Here is a 24,186-nt window from a genome sequence, read left to right on the forward strand (position 1 = left end):
GTACAGAGGGTAGCTACACTTGTGGTGAACAAGTGTAAAAACTCATCAAATCACTATGCCATACACCTGGGACTAATGTAACATTGTGTCAGCTATACTGAAGTTGAAAAAAAAATTTTAATTTCAGTGGAGTCATCTAATTAAAAAAATAAAAGATATCTTAACATGAGACAGTCTATTAATGTCTTACCTGTGAATCTATTAAAATATGGGAAATCATAGTGTTGAAAATAATAACCTAATGTTCTAAGAAGTAAGCTAGAATCTAATAAAGAATCCCAAGCTTCCCCTTCTGCCTGTGATGAAAGCACAAGATTCAGACTTCCAGGACTGGATGGATAAAAAGCCAGAAGAGCTACATGAAACCTAGCAACAGGAGTACAGGACGGCGTCTGGAGGAAGGAACCAAGTGACAGGAGCTCCATGGCTGCCCCAGTGGGTAAAGGGGAGTGAAGATTATGTCTTCCAGTTATGGAATAACTTCCAGGATAGAGTGAGGAGAGGATCTAGGCAGAGAGGGGGGTTCCCCCTGAGTTAAGGAAACATGGGTGATAATTTGAGCCTTGGGTCCAAGTACCAATGAGGTACTTGCTGCAACAAGGGGCAGTTGAAAAAACTGCCAATGAAGAGGAGTCCAATGAAGAGTATGGTCAAAGAAGGAATCTGTTAGTATAACTGGCCCAATCTCTAAATATTCCCTTTAGCTAAAACTTTAAAGAAGTTTCTGGTCCTTTTAAAAATGTCTAACTGGGGGGCACCCGGATGGTTCAGTGGGTTAAGCTGCCAACTTTCAATTTCTGTTCAGGTCATGATCTCAGGGTCATGGGATTGAGCCCCACATCAGGCTCTGCATGCTCAATGAGGAGTTGGGAGCCTGCTTGAGATTCCCTCCCTCTCCTTCTGCCCTTCCCCTGCTTGTGTGCTCTCTCTCTACAATAAATAAATAAATCTTTAAAGAAAAATATCTAATTGGCATTGTGATACTATGTGTCTTTTATAATACCAATTCTTTGAAATGTTTAAGACAACTTTACAGCCTAGCATGAGGTCATTTTTTTAAAAATGTGTGATAAAAATGTGTTTTCATTAATTTTTTTTAAAGATTTTATTTATTTATTTGACAGAGAGAGAGAGAGATCACAAGTAGGCAGAGAGACAGGCAGAGAGAGAGAGGAGGAAGCAGACTCCCTGTTGAACAGAGAGCCCAATGTGGGGCTCGATCCCAGGACCCTGGGATCATGACCTGAGCCGAAGGCAGAGGCTTTAACCCACTGAGCCACCCAGGCGCCCCTGTTTTCATTAATTTTTGAATGCAATATTCTATATGTCTATTCATCAAATCAAAGTTGCTCACTTTGCTGTTCAGAAATTCCGTATCTTCGGTGACATTTTGGTGGGGAGGAGGCCAGCTTTCCTACCAGTTACTGATAAAGACGGCTTAAAAATACCCCTATAATGGATTTGTCAATTCTCCTGTCAATTTTTATTTATATATTTTGAAGCTATATTGTTAAATATAAAAGAGTTTATTACTATTTTTCCTGGTGAATTAACTTTTTATTGTTATAGAATTATCTTATTTCCAGTAACACATTTTCTTAACATGTTATCTTTTATTTAACTAAATGTAGCCACATGAATTTTCTTTGGTTAATATTTGCCAGGTGTGTCTTTTTCCAACATTCTACTTTTAAGATGTGTGTATCTTTGTTTTAGCATGAAGCTATATTTCTAAAAATTTAGTCTTATATTATTTTTCTTTTAATTGAAAAGTTAAGTCCATGTGCATATCTAGTGATTACTGAGAGGCCTGGATTTATTGCTATCATATCCTTATGTACCTTTTATTTGTCCAAATTTTTGTTTATGGGTTTATTGCACATGTGATATTTTATTTTACTTTACTTTATTTACTTTTACTTTACTTTTTACTTTATTTTTTTGTCCTCCCTTCCCCTTTGCCCATTCCTTCTGCCTACTTGTTTGGAAACTGCACATTCTATTTTGTGAGTTTTATTATCAAGGACCATTTCTCTATCAGAACAACTATGATGAATATGCTCATGTGATTTCTTTTTTTTTTTTTTTTAAGATTTTATTTATTTATTTGACTGACAGAGATCACATGTAGGCAGAGAGGCAGGCAGAAAGAGAGGGAGGAGCAGGCGTCCCGCTGAGCAGAGAGCCCAATGTGGAGCTCAATCCCAGGACCCTGAGATCATAATCTGAGCTGAAGGCAGAGGCTTTAACCCACTGTGCCACCCATGCGCCCTATGTGGTTTCTAACATAAGAATGCCCTGTAGTGGGGCGCCTGGGTGGCTCAGTGGGTTAAGCCTCTGCCTTCGGCTCAGGTCATGATCTGAGGGTCCTGGGATCGAGTCCTGCATCGAGCTCTCTGCTCAGCGGGGAGCCTGCTTCCCTCTCTCTCTCTCTCTGCCTGCCTCTCCATCTACTTGTGATTTCTCTCTTGTCAAATAAAAAAAAAAAAAAAAAAAATCTTAAAAAAAAAAAAAAAAAGAATGACCTGTAGTGGTGGAGAAACTGGTTCAAGGTATTGTCTTATTGTAGTGACATATTTTTATTTACTTTGGTGCTATCTGGGGTACTTTAGCTTGATTAAATGAATTGTGGAATCTTTCATAGTTTTCAATATTTTACAATAGTTCACAGAGCTCTTAAGAGGAAACAAAGTTAGTTAAATAAATAAAGGTACAAGTTAAAAGCAGTAAAGAAATATTTTATTCAGCACTACTGTAATATAGGAGAGAAGCTTCAGTAAAACTGAACTCAACTCCCAGTACAGCCAAGACAGCAGGGGATTTACAGTAACAGATTAAGGGATCAATGGATGGAAAATGACCAAAAGGAGACAGCGAAGTTGGGGGATTCTTGCAAACCTGTCTCAATAAGATTCTTGCTAAAGGCAGGCCAAAGATGCAGACATCAAGAGGAGGGAAAAAGGAAACTGATCAGATACCAAGAATGAGGTTTCTACCTAAACTGACTTAGCAGGACTCTTGCTAAAACTAGGGGCTCTGCAGGCTAGGACTGGGCCCAATGTGGCCGAAAAGAAAGAGGACTCAGAGGAATCTGGTTTGGTCCCGTCTCTGTCACAGCAATAGAAAGAGGCAGAGAAAATTAGCATTTATCTTGATAAAGCCAAGTAGCACAGTCTATGCTACCGTACTGATAGGTCCCAAATGTCATGTATTTCTCCAAGTGCCAGCGACAGATCCAACTCAAACAACTCTGGCCACCCATTCAATTAGACTTTTTCGGGGCATTCTACACTGTACCTATCTTGGGCGCCTAACTAGCGGTGGGGGGGGGGGGGGGGGAGGGAGGTGAAGGAGTATAATAATCACCACTCATGGGGGGCCCACTACACATACGGTACGTTACTACCTTCTTCCGACAACTTTGCAGGTGACTCGTCATTTCACAAGAGTAAAACGAGGCTAGTTAAAGCTCTCTACCCCCTCATCCCTTCGTATGGGTTAAGCATGGACAGGCTCTAACCAGGAGGAACTTCTTTGGGGAACCGCCCCCCCCCCCCCCCCCCCAGCTTCCCAAGACAAAACCCCACTACCGCGAGGGAGCCATGCTGGAAACGCCTACTGTTCTACGGCTGGGATGGCCCCCGCCCTCCCGCTGGCGCCTGCGCAGTGACAGCCGCGCCGCGCCGCGCCCCTGCAGCCTTGTGGGAAATGTAGTCCGTCGCCCGGGGCGTACGCGCCGGGGAGGGCTGCGTCCGCACCGGTTGCTCCCGCTCCTGCTGGGAGAGGGTGAGTGTGGGGCCGGGGTGAGACGCACCGTATGGGACTGGAGCCAGGAGGAGGCCCACGCAGGAAAAGGCCCGGACGGCCGGGCGAGGCCCCTGAGGGGCGTGGCTGGCGGTGGATGGTTTGGGGGCCGTGTCCTCTCAGTCCCCGCGCGGCGCCGGGCCGCTCGCTCCAGGTGCGCCCTCTCTCGCCCCGGGAGCCCGGCTGGGTGGGAAAACCGAGAGATGAGGACCGTCACCTGTCGGGAGCGGTGAGGGCGGGGGACCTGGTGCAGCGGTCCCGGGCCCGAGGGCTCTGGGAGTCACTCAGACCCTGGGCTCCTCCCCGCCGCGGGCTTTCCCCGGGCCCCACTTCAGAAGTCTCTGGGGATGCCGCACTTGGTGCGCGGTCTTGGGGCTCCAGCACCTGCCCTTTGTGTCCGCCTCATCTCGCGGACGCGCCATCTGCGGTGTCTGATTCCGAGAGGCGCTGGCGTGGACCCCCCTTGACCCATCTAAGAATGGGGAGGTCGACCCCGTGCAGGTTTCTGTTTCAGGGAATCGTTTTATTTTTTTAAAGCCATTTTTTTCCTCCGTCTCCCCCAGCCCCCCAAAAAGGATAAGTTCACTATAGGAAAACTAGAAAATTCAGAGGAGCATTTCAAATAAAAAATTATTTGAAAACTCAAAATCTGCATGTTGGCATATAAACATAGAAAGCCTTTGTTTCTACACAAAGATGTGGACATTAGTGTCCTCTCCATTTACATTTAAAACCGAGCTTTGACAGACATTTGGAAGGGGTTTAAAGAGCACAAATATTGAGCTCCATGATTTTTTACAAATGTTTTTATCTGTGTAAATACCACTCGAATCAGGTAGAGAATAAGCTTTTTTTAAAAAAATTAATATTTTGAAAACATACAGTTATGTCAATTTTTTTAAAACAAGTGTCATTTTAAAGAGCGTGAAAAAAAAGTGTCTGTGTCATATTCAGTCCTTCCTTTAGGCCTTTACATTATTTCTCAGGTTTTTAACCCCCTCATGTTATAAACCATATAGGCCATCCAGCTACACACATCTTTGCATTCCTGTCTTATTCTTTAAATCTCTTCATATGAAAATTTCTGGATCATACTGTAAGACTTTTCATACCCTCCCACCTTACTCTCTCCAGAACAGTAGTAGTTTATAAGCATTTGCAAGATAAGGATGTCTGATGGATCCACTCCAAGTCTGGGTGTTCCTGTTCTCAGCTTTCTGAGAGGTGCAGGCAATAGGGTTGTTTAAATGTGTGTTTTGAACACTAATGAATATTTTATGAAATGCTGAAGTTTGTTTTTGAATTCTATATCTAATACAGTGTTTTCTTACTAGGTAGAAATGTTACATTTTCTCATGGTTAGGCATGGAAACAATCCCTTCATGTTTGGGTCTTTGGCATCATTGCTAGGGGGCCGTCTATCCCATTATCACAAAAATGTTCATCTGCAGTTTCTTCTAGTACTTTAATTTGATTGAATGTGCAAATTTTATTCTTTTCCAAATGGTAAGCCCTCGTTCCAAGTTACTAATTCATTCTTTTTTCACTGATGAGAGGTTACTTTTTCATATCCTGAATTTTTACATACAAAATGTTCTCGGAATTGTTTGTGTTGGCAGGATTTTAATTTGTTCTACTGATCCTTTTCTCTGCTAGACTATAATCCATGATGGCATGGAGAGAACTTGTTTATCTGTTTTGTTTATGGCTGTATTTATCCTTTCCCCTAGGAATCTTGCCTGGTACACAGTAGGTGGTCAACATTGTATCTGGTGCATGAATGACTCAGTCTGTTCAATCAGTGTGTTCTAATTACTATAGCTTATCTGATACCTGGTGGGCAGGTTCTCCCTCACCACTCTTCCTTTTCAAATGTTTCCTGGCTGTCCTTAAAGGACGCACTTAACTTTAAAAAAGATATTTTCCATAATTATCCTTAAAATACTATTACTTAAGCATAAATTGGTTAGGAATGTGCGAAGTTTATAAATTAATTTCAAAGAAGTGACAACTTAGATATTGTGATAGCCTATCCAGGAATATGGTATGTTTCTCTGTTCATCCTTTATATATCTAGATAAGCTTAGCAAAATGAACTTCATGAATATAAATATCGTTTCCTTAAGAAGGTACCAAACATTTCTTATTTGGCTGATCTGTAGGTATTTGTTGTTCTTGCAGGCGTCTCATTTCTCATAGCTTCCTTTCCTTCCCTCAGCTCTGCTTCCTCTGGATTCTGCCCATCCCCTAGAAGGATGGCACAGGAAGGAAAGAGAAGGTGATGGCTATTGGGCCTCTGCTCCTGGCAGCTAAGGTGAGTGCATGTTTCTCTCTAAACCCTCTCCCTTACTCCTTAGCACTTATACCTGTACCATATGTGGGCTTCACTGCAGAGGATGGGGCTACTGCAATCTCAGAATGTTAGATATTTCCCATAAATCCCCCCCTAGTGGGGGGCTTTAGTGTACCTCAGCTCTGTCCTCAGCAGCCTACTTCCTTATTCAGCTGGAAGCCCTGGTCTACTGAGCTTTTGGTGCCATTCAAGCATCATCGAAGGAACAAAAATCATATGAAAGATAGTCTGGGTGCTTATCGGGTTTATGGACTCTCAGGGAACATAAGAGAGGTCATCTCACTCAAATAAATATATAAAATCTTAAAAAAAAAAAAGAAAGAAAGAAAATGGAATTTGCTAGTTTTATTAGAACCTGGAGTTTTTGCTGCTCTGGAAAAAGAAGATATCAGGGGGACTTGGCCCCAGGAGACCCTAAGTTTTGTTTTGTTTCTTATGGTTAGGCTTACTTAACTTTGTTTCCTATCCCACAGGACTCAAGGTGTTTTTCTCTATTCATAAGATCATGTATTAGCGTTCTCTCAGATATGTCACTTATTTATCAAAAGAACAAGTTTAAAAAAGGCTTCAAGAAGACAAGTACTAACTGTTGTGATTTATGTTTGTCCTACTCTCTCTCCTTAGTATTATCAAGCTCAGTTAAGAAAGGCATCATAACTCACAAAAATGGGCAGAAGAAAGAGGGAGTTTCTAGAAAAGAAGGTTTAAAGGGGGAGCATTCAGAAGATTTCGGTTGATGAAGGTTGCGGTTGGCTGTCAGGAGCCTTGGTTTTATTTTATTTAGTTAAATAGTGTTAATTAAGTTTTTTAATCAGATTTTTTCCCCAGGTGTAATTTTTTTTTTTTTTTAAGATTTTATTTATTTATTTGACAGAGATCACAAGAAGACAGACAGGCAGGCAGGCAGAGAGAGAGAGGAGGAAGCAGGCTCCCTGCTGAGCAGAAAGCCCGATGTGGGGCTCAATCCCAGGACCCTGGAATCATGACCGGAGCCGAGGGCAGAGGCTCTAACCCACTGAGCCACCCAGCACCCCGAGGTGTAATTTTACATAAGATAACCCATTTTAAGCATATTATTTATTAAGTTTTGACAAATTTATGCACCAACATAGTCATTACCCCAGTCAAGCTACAGTAACAGTTTCTTCACCCCAGAAAATGTTGTCATCCCCTTCCAGTCCACATCCCCTGCCTCAGGCAATCACTGGTTTGATTTCTGAATACTTCAGTATGTATTTCCTAAAAACAAGCTCTCATTTTACATCACCAAAATATAATTACCAAATGAAGATACTTATGTGGACACAGTACTGTTAGCTAACCTATAAACCTTACACATATTTTGCCACAAATTGGGTCTTTATCTGGTCCAGGACCTAATCCAGATCACAGCTGGCATTCAGCTGTCACATCTCCTTAGCCTCCCTTCACCTGGAACAGTTCCTCAGTCTTTGTCTTGGATGACCTTGACACTTGGACCTGGGATGTATCAGTGAAGCATTGGAGCTGTTCTCCTTTTCCCATCTTTCCTTTTTAGGCTGGTCATTGGACTATGAATCACCCAAGTAGGACTTGTATTTGCCTTTAAACTACATCTTCTTTTTATGAATATACATACTAGCTGTGTAGTTGTAAAAAAAAATTTTTAAGACTATAATATATAGTTGCATGTCTCAAACTGTCAAAAATATGCACAGGCACACATTCTTCTGGCCTTTTAAATACCTGTTTACATGCTTGCCCAGTTTTATACTGGGTGGTTTATATATAAAAGAAGGCTTTTATGCAGTGTGGACATTAATCCTTTGCCATAAATCATTATTATTTATTCCCTGTCATTTCTCTTAAATGTGTTTATAACATCTTCTGCTATAAGTAAGTTTTGGAGTTTTATGCAGTTAACTTTCCTTTTTCCTTTGTTTGACTTTGGAATCGTGCTATGAAAGGCTTTCAGTACCCTAAGAGTATATAAACATTTTTCTACATTTTCTATTAATTTTATTCTTTTAAACTGACATCTTTGAGCTATCTGGAATTTATCATATATTAATGTGAGATTGGAATATAACTTCATTTAAAATGTGTAGTATTTTGTTGTCCATCCGTTCACTTAACAGGGACTGAGCACCTGCCTATCACGTGTTAGGCAGTTATTCTAGATGCTGGGAAAATGGTGGTGAGTGAGACAGGCTCGGTCCCTTTCTCCTAGGTCCTGTCTTTCAGAAAGGGAAGGCAGCAGAGAAGAAATAATTACTGAGGACATTGTTAGGTGCTGTGAAGGCCACATAGCAGGGTGGCATGGTGGAGTATGATGTCTGTTTTAGCTGGGTAGAGCTGGAGTGGCACTCTGGAAAAGATGGCATTCCAACTGGTGTAATCTGAATAATCTGCTTCTTTCCATAGATTGGAAATGCTACCTTTAATGTATGCTATGTTTATATATACATTACATAAGTTTTTCTAGGTTCCATTCAGTCGCTCTATCTCTGCTCTAGTACCACACTATTTTATTTGTTGTTTTAGAATTTATTTTGTTATTTCATAAAGCAAATTCTCCCTTGGTTTTCTTTCCAAAATTTTGCATTACAGTACTGTTCTTTTACAGTTATCCTTATAGTCAAATTTTATTACTTTTTATCAAGTTTTAACAGTAACAAAGTATGCAATTCTGATTTGAATTCCATTAAATCTATATCAATTTGAGGAAGACTGCCATCTCTTACAATGTTTATTCTTCCTATTAAAAAACTACCCTTCATTTTATTCGGATCATTCATAATGGCTTTTGTTAAGTTTGATCACAAGGATCTTACATATCCCTGTTAAGTGTTAAGTGTATTCTGGGGTGTTTTGGTTTTTTGTTGCTATTGTGACTGTGATTTAAACATGATTGAGATTAAAAAAAAAACAAAACTGGATTGCTGGGGCACCTGGGTGATTCAGTCAGTCAAGCATTTGACTCTTGGTTTTGGCTCAGGTCATGATCTCAAGGTCCTAGGATCGAGCCCCATGTTGGGCTCCATGCTCAGCAGGGAGTCTGCTTGAGATTCTCACCCTCTGCCTGTGTACCCCCACCCCAACCCACAAGCTCGTGCACGCATTCTCTCTCTCTCAATTAATAAATCTTAAAAAAAAAAAATAACAATTGGATTGCTAAGAATTATACCTGAAGAAAGACATTGTGTTGCTGTGGTGCCTCAAACTTCATCACTGTCATACCTTCTTTATAAATTATGCTTTGATCACTTAAAATATCCCCACTTATTCCATTTGGTTCTCAGTCTTTCAAAGGATAACAATATCAAAAAGCCTGCATTTTTAGGTTTAAGAAAACCTTTGCACGAAAGAGACAAATCCATGAAGCTGTTTATTTCAAACACCATGAGTTAACCTGTGCTTTTAATGTAGCGCTGGGGAGAAAAGACCATACTAAGTGGAAAGGCGAAAGGGAAAAACCTCTGAAGGGATTAACAACAAATACGTTTTGTGAGCAATATCATTAAGTTTTGGTCTTTAGGAGCCCTTTTATATAACTCAGGGGCCCACAAGATGTTTTATAATAGAGACAAGCTCTGGGAGCTCCTTACTAAAGCTGATAAAAATCCAGGAAGTGGGGAATACTGGCATATAGCCCATAGAAGTCTGAATCTGGGCTTTTTTTTTTTTTTTTAAAGATTTATTTACTTATTTATTTGACAGACAGAGATCACAACAGATGGAGAGGTAGGCAGAGAGAGAGAGAGAGAGGAGGAAGCAGGCTCCCCGCTGAGCAGAGAGCCCAACGTGGGGCTCAATCCCAGGACCCTGGGATCATGAGCTGAGCCAAAGGCAGAGGCTTTAACCCACTGAGCCACCCAGGCGCCCCTGAATCTGGGCTTTTAATTTTGCCCAATATATTCAGCTAACAAGGCAATTTATTGGGGAAAAAAAAGTGGCTTAATTTTTGGAAAGAGAATATCCTATTTCTGTTACCTTTTTTCCTGTTCCCACATACATTCTATCTTATTTGATATTCATATGTTCTCCTCCTAGTTTCTTTTTTTCTCCTTGTTTTTTATTTACACTGGCCTGCTGTATCTTGTCTCTACCCTACCACCCCTCACCCCACACACATACACACTTTTTAACTTTCTGGTATGTTGTTTAGGTATATCTCTTGTATGTGCTATATTTGAAACCAATTTTAGAGTTTTTGTCTTTTAATAGAGAAAGTCAACTCATTCACGTATGTTGTTACATAAGTATCACGTCTTTTTTCTGATTATTTAATGATTTATGTTTATTATGCTTTCTTGTTTCCTTTCTTTATATTTGTTAAACTGATGGTTTTTCTTGGTTCCTTTTTCTCCTTTCATAAAATGGAAATTCAGCCACATAATTATGTCCTTCTAGAAGCTACCTTCACATTTTTGGACAATATTTGTGATTTTTAACATTATGTTGATATATCGATTAAATAAGTATTAGGAGGAAATAATGAGGTAGAAAGATAATGAACTCTGCCTCAGTGCTGACACTTTTCCTAGAAGTTCACAGCGAGCAGGATGTAAAATACACACATTTCTTGGGGTGGGCTTCGTGCCATCGCTGGTTTCCAGGCCTTTCCTCTCCACTACTTTTCTCCCCTTTGCCCACTTACATAGCACAGCACTCTTTGTCCTTAAATGAAAGCCTCCTCAGTGGCTTTATCCCCATTTCCTTGTCCTTACTTCTTTCCATATCCACCGCCCCTCCCACCACACACACTCTCTCTCTCTCCCTCTCTCACTTGCTCTGAAGAGGGCTGGCCTTTTCCTCTAACAACACGAGGAGATAGATGGCCTGGGGTTTGAGTCCCAGCTGTGTGATCATGGAGAAATTATTTAGCCATTCTGATCCTCAGATTCTTCATCTGTAAAATGATGACTGTACTGCTAGCAATCTAGCAGGTTGTCATAGGGGTTAATGGGGTGAGGTGTGAGACTCTCCTATTAGCGCAAAGCTCAGTACAACAAGTTGAGTACTCAATTAGTGCTCCCTCCTTGTACCAGGCTTCTTCAAGAAACAGAACCCATAAGCTGAAGAGTCCCCACAATCTACCCTCTGCAATTTGGAGGCCAGGAAAGCCAGAGATCTGGGACTGAGGGTGTAAGTCCTGGTCCTAGTATGAAAGCTTAAGAGCTAAGAGTACTGTCTGAGGGCTGTCGCAACTCAAGCAGAGGCAGCAAATTTGTCTTTCCTCAGCGTTTTTGTTCTCTTTGGGCCTCAATGGATTGGATGATGCCCTCCCACATTGCTGCAGGCTGATCTTTACTCGGTCTAATGACTCACTGGGAGCACCCTCACAGAAACACCTAGAAATAATAATACTTTACTATCTATTTGGGAATACCTTAGCCCAGTCAAGCTGACACATAAAATTAACCATCACACTCATTAAACAGATACTGAATGCTTACTGTGTTTTACTTCCTAATCTAAGGGCAAGAGAACAGGGCTGAAATGGGCTTAGAAATTTGAAATGCCACTTTCAGGTCAAGCTGGATGTGTTCTTGGACTTCTCAACCATATTCTGCAGGTACCATGTTTGTACATGCTCCCTCCATTAACTGGGATTCTGCCTATATTGTAAAGCCTGAAATTCCATGTGCTGCCTGGTCATCGATGAGCCTCATGGGGCTCCAAAGCCCTGGCTATGAGTTCCCCTGGGTCTTCCTGCCCCAGCCCAGCAAGGAAAGCACCCTAACTAGCTAACTGCCCTCCCAGTCCTCAACCTTAATAGGTTTTGCCTCGCTACCAGCCCATAAAATTGTTCAGACAGGTCGACTGCAACTTTCTATGGTCACCTTGCTCTCTTGTCACTAAAAAGCCTGCTTCCCACAGCCCCTGCTGGTTCACAGGTACACTCCCTGAATGGCCCTGCATGGGGAGGTAGTTCCTCCTTCCCCAGGCTATAAGAACATGTGACTTGTAAATTGCTGTCAGCCTCTTCTGCCTGGTGCTCGGTGTCATGTGTTCAGTCATCTTGTACTCTCTAAGGTTTGGGATCCCTCCTTCACCAACAGGGTAAATGGGAGGCCATTAGAACACTACCTACTCTTTGCCAGTGGTTATCTAGGGCAGCCTTCAGTACCTTTCCCTATTACTCTCTAATACCTCCCCTTCCATCCTTACAAGTCAAAGCACATTCTTTTTATTTACTCATTTTATTTAACTATTTGAGAGAGCACATATGATGGGGTGAGGGGAGAGGGAGAGAGAAATTCTTAAGCAGGCTCCATGCCCAACATGGGGCTCAATCCCAGGACCCTGAGATTACAACCTAAGCCAATATCAAGAGTTGGATGCTTAACCGACTGAGCCACCCTGGCACCCCAAAGCACTTTATATTACATTTTTCTCTGGTTATTTCATGATAATGTAGTGTTTAGTTTCTTTTGGCAGATAAGACATTTTTCTCACACAGATCTTTATCCTGTCCCTTCTAACATGGATTTTTTTTTCCCCCACTTCCCTCAGGGGGTTTTATTAGCATAATCCTCTGAGCAAGAATTTATAGTTTCAGGAGTCAGTGACCATCAGGGATGTGTCTGTGGATTGCACTTAGGAGGAGTGGATTTGTCTGGATTCTGCTCAGAGGAACTTGTATGGGACAGTGATGCTACAGAACTACAGTGAGACTTGGGTTTCACTGGGTAAGACCTCTTGTTCTAATTCAAAATCTCCCTACTGACATTTTCCCCCACCTACTGCCACCTTGTACAACCACAGAAATTCAGAAATTTACACTTGCAATCCTCATTGATAGGTCATTGTTTTAGGATGGTTGCTTGGTGTCCTCTCTGGACATGGAATGGAAAACGGAATCTTCAGAAGACCGGATGGGGAAGGGACAAGGACAGGTACTAGGAGTGGTTATTATACTCAGTTCAGAACCCAAATGCTCCCCCAGAGCAGGGCATCAGCTTTCCAAACCAAATGTGTTTTCTCAGCTGGAACTTGCAGAACTGAGCTGGATGACAAATGGACTTAGAGTGTGCCTCTCCAGGTACACATCAGGCTGCAAGGACTTGTTACTGAGTGTGTACCCAAGGAAATCCCCACGGAGCTCCCTCGGTCTCCTGGAGTGACAGCAACCCTGCCTGCCCTTTATTCCCTCAAAGGTCTCTGCATTACTCATGTCACTCATCCTTCATCCGTCTCGCAAAAGCCCTCACCATGGAGGGAAGAGTGTAGGAGGATCAAATGAGTACTACATTTGTAGCACTTATTTATTGCTGTGAACATCAGTAAATGTACCAATTATTACTGCTTTTCTGTCTTTATCTGTAGTTTGAATCCCTGTCTATCTTCTTCCACTTTATATTCTCTTTCCTCTGTTTCGTGAGTCTTTCTTCTCAGCCGTAATGTGTATCCATGACTTCTTTCATTTAAATGTTTGTCAGCTTTCTTAAAGGAAACTGAGGGTTTTTTCCCTGAGTTGCAAACTTGTATATGTGTTTTAGTCTTCATTTGAAAACAAATGAAGATGACGTTAGCTTTTCTATTTTCACTAGTAACCTCACGTTCTATACATTCCCTTTCTCATTCCTCAGGTTTCAATCTGGATTCCATTCTCCTCTAAACATTTAATGTCTTTTTTAGTCTTTGTTAACTGGTTTCTAATCCCCCTTAGAAATGAAATTTCTGTTAGAGGTTATCACTGACTTTCTTCTGGAAAGAAAAAAAAATTTTTTACAGTCTTTTATTCTCTATTCAATATGAAAGCATTTCTTCTTATACACTTTTTTAAATTAAAGGGATAGGCATGTATTTTTTTTAAATCTCTGTATAAATAGTATATGGCTACCTAAGTATAAAGCAATAAAAGAAATCAGTAAAAGAACATGTTGATAGGGAAAAAAAAAAAACCAAAGAATCTTATGAATGCAAGTTTCCAGTAAGCTTTCTAAAGAATAAGATTTGGGGCACCTGGGTGGCTCAGTGGGTTGAGCCTCTGCCTTCGGTTCAAGTCATCTCAGGGTCTTGACGGGCTCTCTGCTCAGCAGGGAACCTGCTTCCCCCTCTCTCTCTGCCTGCCTGCCTGTCTACTTGGGATCTCTCTCTCTGTCAAATAAATAAATAAAATCTTTTTTTTTTTTTAAATAAAGAATAGGATTTTACAAGAATCACTGGGTCAAAAGATGTATTTTTTATGATTCCTGCCACACATTGCACAACTTTGGATATTTTATGTCTCTCTGAATGTCTGTCTAGCCACTAGTATGCAGGCTCACTGAATTGTCATGATTGAGCTAACTTTGCTTTATATCCCCTGCCTGGCATGTTGCCTGCCAGAGTAGGTATTTAATATATGTTTGTTAAGTGAATACTGAATGACATCAAGTAGAATTTTTAGAAATTAGGTGAAAATACAGGTTTGAAATTTACAATCTTATCTGTGACTTGGTATCATGAGTATTATTAATTATCAGGATGAGGGAATGAGAAAGGCAAAGCAGCAAGGATGGGACCCCAAAGAACAGTAAGACTGATTTGGGGCCAAAAATGCCCCAGTGAAGGGGACAGAAAGAGTCATCAAAGGAGGAGAAATGTAGGGAAAGCCAAGGGAAGAGAGAAGTGGGAGAGTAAACATGCCAACCAAGAACTGGAGGGTGCTGTTGGCCTTAGCCAGAAGGACGCTAAGGATGTGGCGTGGGGAAGGGTACTCTTCTTGCAGAGGGAAATGGGCTGTGGGTATATGAGTAAAGAAGCAAACAAGTAAAGACATTACAACTAGTTGTTTCAACAGGGTTCACGTCAGAGGGCAAGGAAGAAAGGGCAAGAACTGAGACAAGATGGAGGTTGGTAGGTACCTCTGGTTTTCTTACCAGCAAAACAACTCAAGTGTATTTACAAGAGTAGAGAGGAGAAACCAAAGCCCCAGAAAAGTGGAGCCAGAGGATGAAGCCCAGAAAATTGGTGGTGTGCTAACTCTGGGTCTTGTTTTTTCCAGGTTTTTTTTTTTTTTTTTTTAATATTTTATTTATTTATTTATTTGCCAGACAGAGATCACAAGTAGGCAGAGAGACAGGCAGAGAGAGAGGGGGAAACAGGCTGCCTGCTGAGCAGAGAGCCCAACATGGGGCTCGATCCCAGGACCCCGAGATCATGACCCGAGCGGAAGGCAGAGGCTTAAACCACTGAGCCACCCAGGTGCCCCTCCAGGTTTTGATGTTATTGCCAGATAAAGCTACCTTTTAGTCTTCTGTTCAAAACCAAGACAGGACTGAGTGCTGTGCTCGGCTCTTGTCCAGCCATCCTGACTCACTCTTTGTAACCATCTAAAGGGGTAGGTACTGCAGCACCCCCTCTTAGGAGAGACAAGTTCAGAGATGGAATGACATGCCAGAAGTTGAACACAGGTTTCTAGTTTTGTTTTGTTTTTGCCTTCAAGTTTAATGCTAATTCTGAAACAAAAAAGTTGTAACTTTTCTTCCCCTTCCTTGCTGTGACAAATAGAACCTTAATGTCCTGGCCCAATTTTTCTTTTAGATGATTGTTTTCTTTCTTACTTTTTTTTTAGAGAAAGAGAGTGAGTCTGGTGGTGGGGGGGAGGTGCAGAGGGAGAGAGAAAGAATCCATGCTTGGCACAGAGCCTGACATGGTGCTCAATCCCACGACCCTGATATCATGACCTGAGCCCAAATCAAGAGTCAGATGCTCAACCAATTGAGCCACCCAAGCACCCCAGTTAATTATTTTCTTTTTCTGTACAAAGGTTTTCATGTGTATAGGTCTTGAATTAGATATTGCCTATATTTGATAAAAGCTAAGTAGAAAATGTGCAGATAGAAGTTCTGTTAGAGACAGCATTATCACTAGTAAACTTGTTAATGTTGAGACAAAGATGGGAATTATTAGCAATGTGGAAAGCAGTGAGGTTTTAGCCTCTAATCAGTGGTCATTAGACTTAAATCAGTTGGTGAAGTACAGTCATGAAGAAAACAAACAAGAACATGTGCAAAGTATTAAAATCTATTACCAAAGATCTTGTCTATGAAATAAGATACAGTTAGGGATCCTGTAACATTTTAAGCCCTCCAGGAAGCCACCCTTTACTACCCCTAAATGTAGAAACCTATTATTTGTGTTTTATACATGACTTTGTATCATTCTCAGAAATGTACTGGGTGACAATCTGTGTGTGTGTTTCTATGTCTGTGTGTGTGTGTACATACATGTTAATGTACACACACACACAGAATTTATATACTGTTACGGAGTCCCTATTTACAGAGTTCCTTCTGCTAAGCTGAGCCTCCTTCATGTTTGCTACAGCCCTGTCTTTGCCTCCATCAGTAAGAAAACTAATCTGAAAGACCATAAATGTAGAGGTATCCAAAGTGCATTGATCTTTACACAGCGCAGACCCACACCTGCCTTGGGGCCTCTGCACTGGTGGTTCTTTCTGTGTGGGTTGCTCTCCCTATGATAGTCCTGTGAGTCCGTCCTTAGCCTCTAAAGTCTTGCTTCAATATCACCTTTTCACTGTGGTCTTTCCTGAAGACTCTCTGTGAAATTACAGACCATTCCCCTCACCCATCATGCTCCCTGCTTCCATCTTACTGCTTTTATTTTTTTCTGAAAGGCATGCCACTTAAATTTTAAGTATTTTACTTATTTATTATGTTGGTTGCCTTTCTTCCTCTCATGGAAATATAAGTTCCTTAGGCCAGAAATGTGTTTTGTTCATCATTAGCACTCTAATCAGCACCTGGTTCAATAGTGATTCTTGAAGAGATAATTCATGTTCAGAGGGTCAGTCTGGCTGCTAGATGGAGAATGCACTGTACAGTAAGTAGCGAGAGTGTTAAGTAGGAAGTCCAGTCAGGTGAATACTGAAATTATCTGGTGGAGTGGAAGGAGTAACTTACCAACTACACAGGGGATTGAAGAAAGACAAAAAGAAATAAAAACTTGCCGTAGGAAGAGCCGGACCTGCTGCCCGAGGGCTGTACCTGCCCCAGTTCTCTTGGGGTGGGTACAGTGGGTACAGTAGAGGCTCTTGGCCTCCTCTATGACCAGTGTCAGCCATAAAGACTGAAGGATCTGTGTTCTCCCAAGGTCCTGGGGGCTCTTGTTCATATCCTGAGGAGTACCAAGATTATATAAATCCTGTAACTAGACATTCTAAGACAATAAGGAGAATGAGCTATCACTCCAAAGTCCTGTTTAGGAAAAAGTGAAGAGAGGGCTATATATTTTTTTAACACAAAATAATCATGGTAATGATAACAGCTAACAATCAATGACCAAGCATATTGCTGTGCATGTTAACAGGGTCCTTGTTTAATGAGACAGCAAAATAGCAAGCATCTGAAACCTCATCCAGTCCTAGAAGAGCTACAGTTTTTGATCCTTAGTGCTCCCATCCCAACCCCTCAACACTTCACTAATTCGGAGTACAGTTACCCTAACAATTTTGTGTTTTCCAGGGAGACAGTCATGTGATCTGAGAAAAGTAAAATTTCCTCTCCTCTAAGTTGTCTAATGTGCTGGTCACACTTTGGGAACACTATTAAATAGTAAGCATCTGTTCCTTGATTCTGTTGTTAGTATGAATTCTGGTGTTTTATGTATATTTGATACATTGCTTATACTTTTGTTTTTGAATCAGGATCCAACGTTGGATATTATCAAATACTTTTGAAGCATCCCTCATGTCCTACTAATATATTGTTATATATGTTGTCAATATATTCATATAATTAATATATAGTATATATTATATACAATATATAATAGATATATGTTGTGTAATATATAATATTAATATAATTTATAATGTTATATGATGTATTATATATATTACATAATATAACATATTATATTACTAATTAGTAGCATCCTGATAGTGACATTCTGGAACTCCTGGATTAAATCCTTTGTTCAAATCAAATATCTAAGCAGTAGTTCAGGAATGGCTTCAGTGTACTACAATTACTAAATCTTTCATATTTAAGAATGTGTTTTGGTTTTCTCTACAACATGTATGGAGTACTGGCCATGTGCAATTCTTGAGTCACATTGATCTTTCCTCAGTCCCTGAAGACATGGCTTCACTGTCTTTCTGGAGCAATTGCTTCAGTCAGTTTAAAGAAAATTGTTGGTAATCCATTTTTCTTTTCCTTCAGCAAATCTCCAAAATTAACTTTTAAATTAGATCTCCAAATTCCATGAAGATATATGGAGTCTATTAAGTTTTCTTTAGTACATAATGATGTTTCAACTTAAAATTACTAGTATTTTCCAAAATTGCAAATATTTTGTTGTTCTCATTTTAAGAAATGTCTTATAGACAATATAATATACTATAGACAATACATATACTATTTAGCAAAAATCTACACAGAAGAGGCCTTTATAAGTACTAATTTTTTTTTTTCTTACATCAACACTATACACTAGGTGCCATTTAACAGCTGAGCAAACAGGAACACAGACAGGTTAACGTAGCCTTCCCAAGGTCACACAGGTAAGTGGAGCCAGGTAGCCTGGTTCAAAAGTTGTTGTCTTAACCATTATGCCATACTGCTTCTCTTTATAGTTCGTGATGATAAAGATGAACAAATAATAAGGAAAGCAAACACTAAGGCACTAGACCCCAGATTTAGAAACAGAACATTGCTTGTATATTAGAAATGCTTTGTGTGAGCCTCCTTATTCATGTCCTCTTACCCAAGACAGAACCATTCTTCTCACATTTGTGATAATTCCCTTTCCTCGCTTTTACTTACAGTACTGCCATCCATAAAGGAATCTCTAAACAATACATTTAGTTTTAGTCGTTTTTAAACTCGATCTAAATGGACTCTTACTACATACATTTTTTTGTGTGACTTTGCTTAAATTATTTACTCATTCTGATTATTTTACATAGCTTTAGCTAATGTTCTCTGTTGGTTCAGGTTGCTATCACAGAACACCACAGATTTGGTAGCTCTAACATCAGACATCTATTTCTCATAGTTCCTTGGAGGCTGGAAGTCTGAGATGAGAGGCCAGCATGGTTGGCTTCCTGGTGAGGGCCTACCTCCTACTTCATGGACAGCTGCCTTCACACTGCATCCGCACATGACAGAGAGCATAGAGAGGGGAAGCAAGCTCTGTCATGTGCGTCACTTCTTATAAGGGCTTTACCTTCATGACTTAATGACTTCCAAAGGACCTCCCCCTCCTAAAGTTATCTCATTGGGGATTAGGCTTCAACACATGAGTTTTGGGGAGACATAAACATGACATTTTTAACACTCACTGTTTTCAGTTATTCTGTTGTCATAAATATTTCACAATTTAGTTATCAATTCTATTGCTGGTAACATATGGGTGGTTTCCAGTTTTTTGCTCTTATGTACAATGTTACCTTAAAAATTATGAATTGTGGTACACCTTTGCAAAGCAGATTCCCTAAGCGTATGTATCTACTAGTGGGTTTACTAAATCACAGTCTCTGTACCTGTCCTACATTACTAGGTAGTGTTAAACTTTCTCAAACACCTGAACCAAATTACATTTCTACCAGTGGTATGTGATATTTCCATTACAACACATCTTTCTAAAATACGAAGCTATCAGTCTGCACTTTCTTTTCCCTCAAGTAGATGTTACTCACTGGAGCTTTAATCTCCCTTCTCCTGGCTACTGTTGAGATTGGGTATCTTTGCTTGTTTACTCACCATGTCTCCTTTTCTCAAGTCATTTGCCCATTTTTCTGGTGGGCTTAGTGTTCCACAGACACTGTCTTCCAGATCTAGGTTCTAGTCCTGTATGGGCCATGTGTTGCAAAGATCTCCTCCCAGTATGTCACTGTTTTTGTTTACTTCCTTTTCGATACCTTTTGATGACTGGAAGCATTTCATTATTCTTCCAGTATTTATTTTCCAGGTGGTTTTTATGGTTTTTTCCTCATTCTCCTGTTTTTGTTTCAAAATTTTATTTCTTAAACCTCTACATAGTTTCCAAATTTGTCATTTTCTGTGTATCACTTATCTTGAATGAGGGCAGTTTGGTCTGGAGTTTGTATTTGTCTAACAGTGTGAATGGCTCCTCTTTTGCCCTTTATGTTGCTTACTGGGTAGAGCTTTGGTTGGACAGTTGGATGTAATATAGTGACGGGAGGAGGCAGCCTCCAGTTCATGTGTCGCCTGTCGATATCCACACTAGACTGGATAGGTCGTTTCTGGGGTTACGCAGTGGTGTGTGTGTTTTAGAAGTGGAGCCTGCATGGCTTTCCACTTTTTCTCTTTTTTTACATAAGCAGGCCAGGTTGCAAGGAGGTGGTTTAGTTAATGCATACCTCATGCTTCATAGTAAAGCCTCCTGTCCACAGGCCTTTTTGTTGGTTCATTATTGATCTTGGCTCTCGTAATTTTGATCAAGCTGACAGCTGATTCTCAGACTTTAGTTTTCTGTCCTCTGCCTCTCGTCTCCCCTGGCCGCTTTGTCTAGGATAAGAAGTGGGATGTGAGAAAATAAAAGTCTGAGTGGTCGCAAGGTCCCTCCTTCAAGGCCCTATCTCAAGCAGCTCAACAGATCCTGCTTTGCCTCTTCCTGCAACCAGTTCACATCTCTAATGAATGGGTCTTTAGGAAATGGTAGGGCCCTATACGCCCCTCTTACTTAAAGAGAATGAGAAACTTACAGCCTGTTGAAAGTTGGTGGTAAGGGGAACCTTTAGATTGTGTGATCGTCCTGTAAGTTTCAAGAAGGTTGTGGCATTTTATATTCCAAACAAGTGTGTTCCTGAAGGGTAGTTTATATGCATTATCTCACTTAATCCTCATCTGATTATTTTTATCTTTATTTTATATCTGTAAAAACTAAAATCCAGAGAAACAACTAGTTAAGAGGGTACGTTAACAGCCAGGGTTTAAAGCCAAGTGTGTCTGACTCCAGAGCCAACAGTTTTTGACGGTGTCACACTGTAGTGTTGCACAAAGATTTAGTGTCAGAATCAGAGGCAGCACTGCAGGGGAGAAGAAACTGCTGGTGGGAATACCAGGACTTTCTGATCTGCCTGCCCCGATCCCAGCTTATCTGTATTTCCCCTTCATTCCATCTTCATTATTCAGCCATGCCCAGAGGTCAGTGATTTCAGTGTCCATCCCTTCTGCATACTCAGGCTTACTCTTTTCTCTGCTTACTACCTCCTGTAGTTCTTTTGTTATTTATGAACTAGTTCACTGTTCTTTCCCTCCCTTCTGTTTTTCTTCCTAACTGTAGACATCTCTGAAAGCTCTCACATGTGCCCCACAGTTATTCTCAGTTTCTTTCTTTCATTCCCATCATATACAGTTTTTTGTCTTCCAGCAGAGAAACCAATGTATATTTGATTTTTTTTTTTCCCCCAGACTGGGAGACAAGACTTGAAACCAGAGAATCAACGACAAAGCCCACCATTACTGAAGATTTATCCTATGGGGTAATAATGGAAAGAGGTCTCTGGCCTTCTTTAGGAGAAGCGTGGGAACCTGATAATTGGTTAGATGGAAAAGAGAAAAACCAGGACAGACATCCGCACCAAGTGGCCCTTACTCATAAGGAAACCCTCCCTGAGAGGCGGGCATATGGTGGTCATGAATTTAAAAGATGTTCTAGTCAGAGGTCAGTCCTTGATATACAGCAAAGTGTTCCTGTGGGACAAAGGCCCCATAATCAGAATTCATGTGGCGAAGACACTAAACAGAATTCTGAATTAATTAAAGCTCAAAGTATGTTTGTAGGAAAGAAAATCTATGAATGTAATGAATGCAGGAAAACCTTCAGCCAGAGCTCATCTCTTCTTAAGCACCAGAGGATTCATACTGGGGAGAAACCCTATAAGTGTAATGTATGCGGGAAGCACTTCATTGAACGCTCCTCCCTTACTGTACATCAAAGAATTCATACTGGAGAGAAACCCTACAAATGTAACGAATGTGGGAAAACCTTCAGCCAGAGCATGAACCTTACTGTTCATCAAAGAACTCATACCGGAGAGAAACCCTATCAGTGTAAAGAGTGTGGAAAAGCTTTCCGTAAGAATTCATCCCTTATTCAACATGAAAGGATTCATACTGGAGAGAAACCCTACAAATGTAATGAATGTGGGAAAGCTTTTACCCAAAGCATGAATCTTACAGTTCATCAGAGAACTCACACAGGAGAAAAACCCTATGAGTGCAATGAATGTGGGAAAGCCTTTAGTCAGAGCATGCACCTTATTGTACATCAGAGAAGTCATACTGGAGAAAAACCCTATGAGTGTAGTGAATGTGGAAAAGCCTTTAGTAAAAGCTCAACCCTTACCCTACATCAACGAAATCACACTGGAGAAAAACCCTACAAATGTAACAAATGTGGGAAATCCTTTAGTCAAAGTACATACCTTATAGAACACCAGAGACTTCACTCTGGAGTAAAACCTTTTGAATGTAATCAGTGTGGAAAAGCTTTCAGCAAGAATTCATCTCTTACTCAACATCGGAGAATTCATACTGGAGAGAAACCTTATGAATGTATGGTATGTGGAAAACATTTCACTGGGCGATCTTCCCTTACTGTACATCAGGTTATTCATACTGGAGAGAAACCTTATGAATGCAATGAATGTGGAAAGGCCTTTAGCCAGAGTGCATACCTTATTGAACATCAAAGAATTCATACTGGTGAGAAACCCTATGAATGTGATCAGTGTGGAAAAGCCTTCATTAAGAATTCATCCCTTATAGTGCATCAGAGAACTCATACAGGAGAGAAACCCTATCAGTGTAATGAATGTGGAAAAGCCTTCAGTCGGAGTACAAACCTTACACGACATCAGAGAACTCATACATGAGTTTTTTCATTGAACCCTTCACCAGGATTAACTCTTCAGTGATAATCAGATAAAGCATGTAACACAGAAACCTAATAAATGTAATTATTGTAGGAATCTTTTAGGTGAAGTATAAATTACTATATCAGATAATACCACTGCAAAGAAACCATATAGAATAGAGAAATCTTAATTCAGAATGTAAAACATTCCTTTACACCAGAAGCTTTAAATAGCTAATGTTCTAAACAAAGAAGATTCATGAAGATAAGTTCTATCGTATGTCATAGTATAGATCTTTGGATATCAGAGACTTCACACTGGAGAGAAAAGGTGAGAATGCTAAACTGGACAGCCCAAAGACCTGGTATGTAGTCCTGATCTGCCACTAACTTGGACAAGTCACCTACTTTCACCAGGTCACAGTATCCTTATTTGGTAAATGAGAGATTTTGAATTTAGAAGGTCTCCATGGTCCCTATTAATTCTAAAATGCTATGAACCTATAAATAGAACCAACACTGGGAAATCCTTGATCTTTTACCATGTTATATGTGTTATCTAGATGCTTCTATTCCACCATCTGGTTTCCTTGGATGTTTTGGGTCAAAATTCTCTACCTCTACCAAATCCTATTATTATCCATCCATGTCCCTCCCCCCTCTCCCATGCTGTTATTTTCTCCCGTAAATCATAAACTGGTTGCTACCGGGTGATGAAACAATTGTACGGATCATAATGCAATAGCATGCTATTTTGAGTTCTCAATTAATAGTCATTAAACTACTGTTAAGCAAGCTAATTATTTAGAAAACAGTGTTAACTTAAATATAGTCTCTAAGTACATAGGATTCAAACATGTATCTTTGTACCATACTCTGTGTCAAAGTGAGAAGGAGAAAAAGCTAGACACTAATGGACATGAAAATGTGACATAGTAACAAAATCTTTGCAACTCAAAACAATCATAGGTTTTATAGATCTCCAGTGATGACATTAGATTTAAATGAAATAAATTTCATTGATTTCATACATACTTAAAAAGTGCTAAGTATGTGACAGACATGATTAGAAGATCAAAATGGGTAAGATATATTCTTTGCTTTTTAAAAAAGATTTTATTTATTTATTTGACAGAAAGAAAGATCACAAGTAGGCAGAAAGGCAGGCAGAGAGAGAGGGGGAAGCAGGCTCCCTGCTGAGCAGTGACTGT

General features: G+C 40.4%; 1 protein-coding gene across 6 annotated transcripts; it reads left to right on the top strand.

Moving 5' to 3' along the window:
* The first annotated feature begins 3,703 nt into the window (after window positions 1–3,703).
* ZFP2 (ZFP2 zinc finger protein) lies at window positions 3,704–23,090 on the top strand. 6 transcript variants are annotated; one of them, XM_059416144.1, is made up of 5 exons: window positions 3,704–3,786; window positions 6,023–6,118; window positions 17,614–17,703; window positions 18,587–18,653; window positions 21,529–23,090. In XM_059416144.1, the coding sequence occupies exon 5, from the start codon at window positions 21,606–21,608 to the stop codon at window positions 22,992–22,994; it is 1,389 nt and encodes a 462-aa protein (XP_059272127.1). In that variant the 5' UTR covers window positions 3,704–3,786; window positions 6,023–6,118; window positions 17,614–17,703; window positions 18,587–18,653; window positions 21,529–21,605; the 3' UTR covers window positions 22,995–23,090. The 6 variants fall into 6 exon arrangements, 5 of the variants coding, with proteins under 5 accessions (XP_059272127.1, XP_059272129.1, XP_059272128.1 ...); XM_059416146.1 differs by lacking the exon at window positions 17,614–17,703; XM_059416148.1 differs by lacking the exons at window positions 3,704–3,786; window positions 6,023–6,118 and adding an exon at window positions 15,213–15,331.
* Window positions 23,091–24,186: the final 1,096 nt, after the last annotated feature.

Source organism: Mustela nigripes, chromosome 12, assembly GCF_022355385.1.
Source record: "Mustela nigripes isolate SB6536 chromosome 12, MUSNIG.SB6536, whole genome shotgun sequence".
Classification (NCBI taxonomy): Eukaryota; Metazoa; Chordata; class Mammalia; order Carnivora; family Mustelidae; genus Mustela; species Mustela nigripes.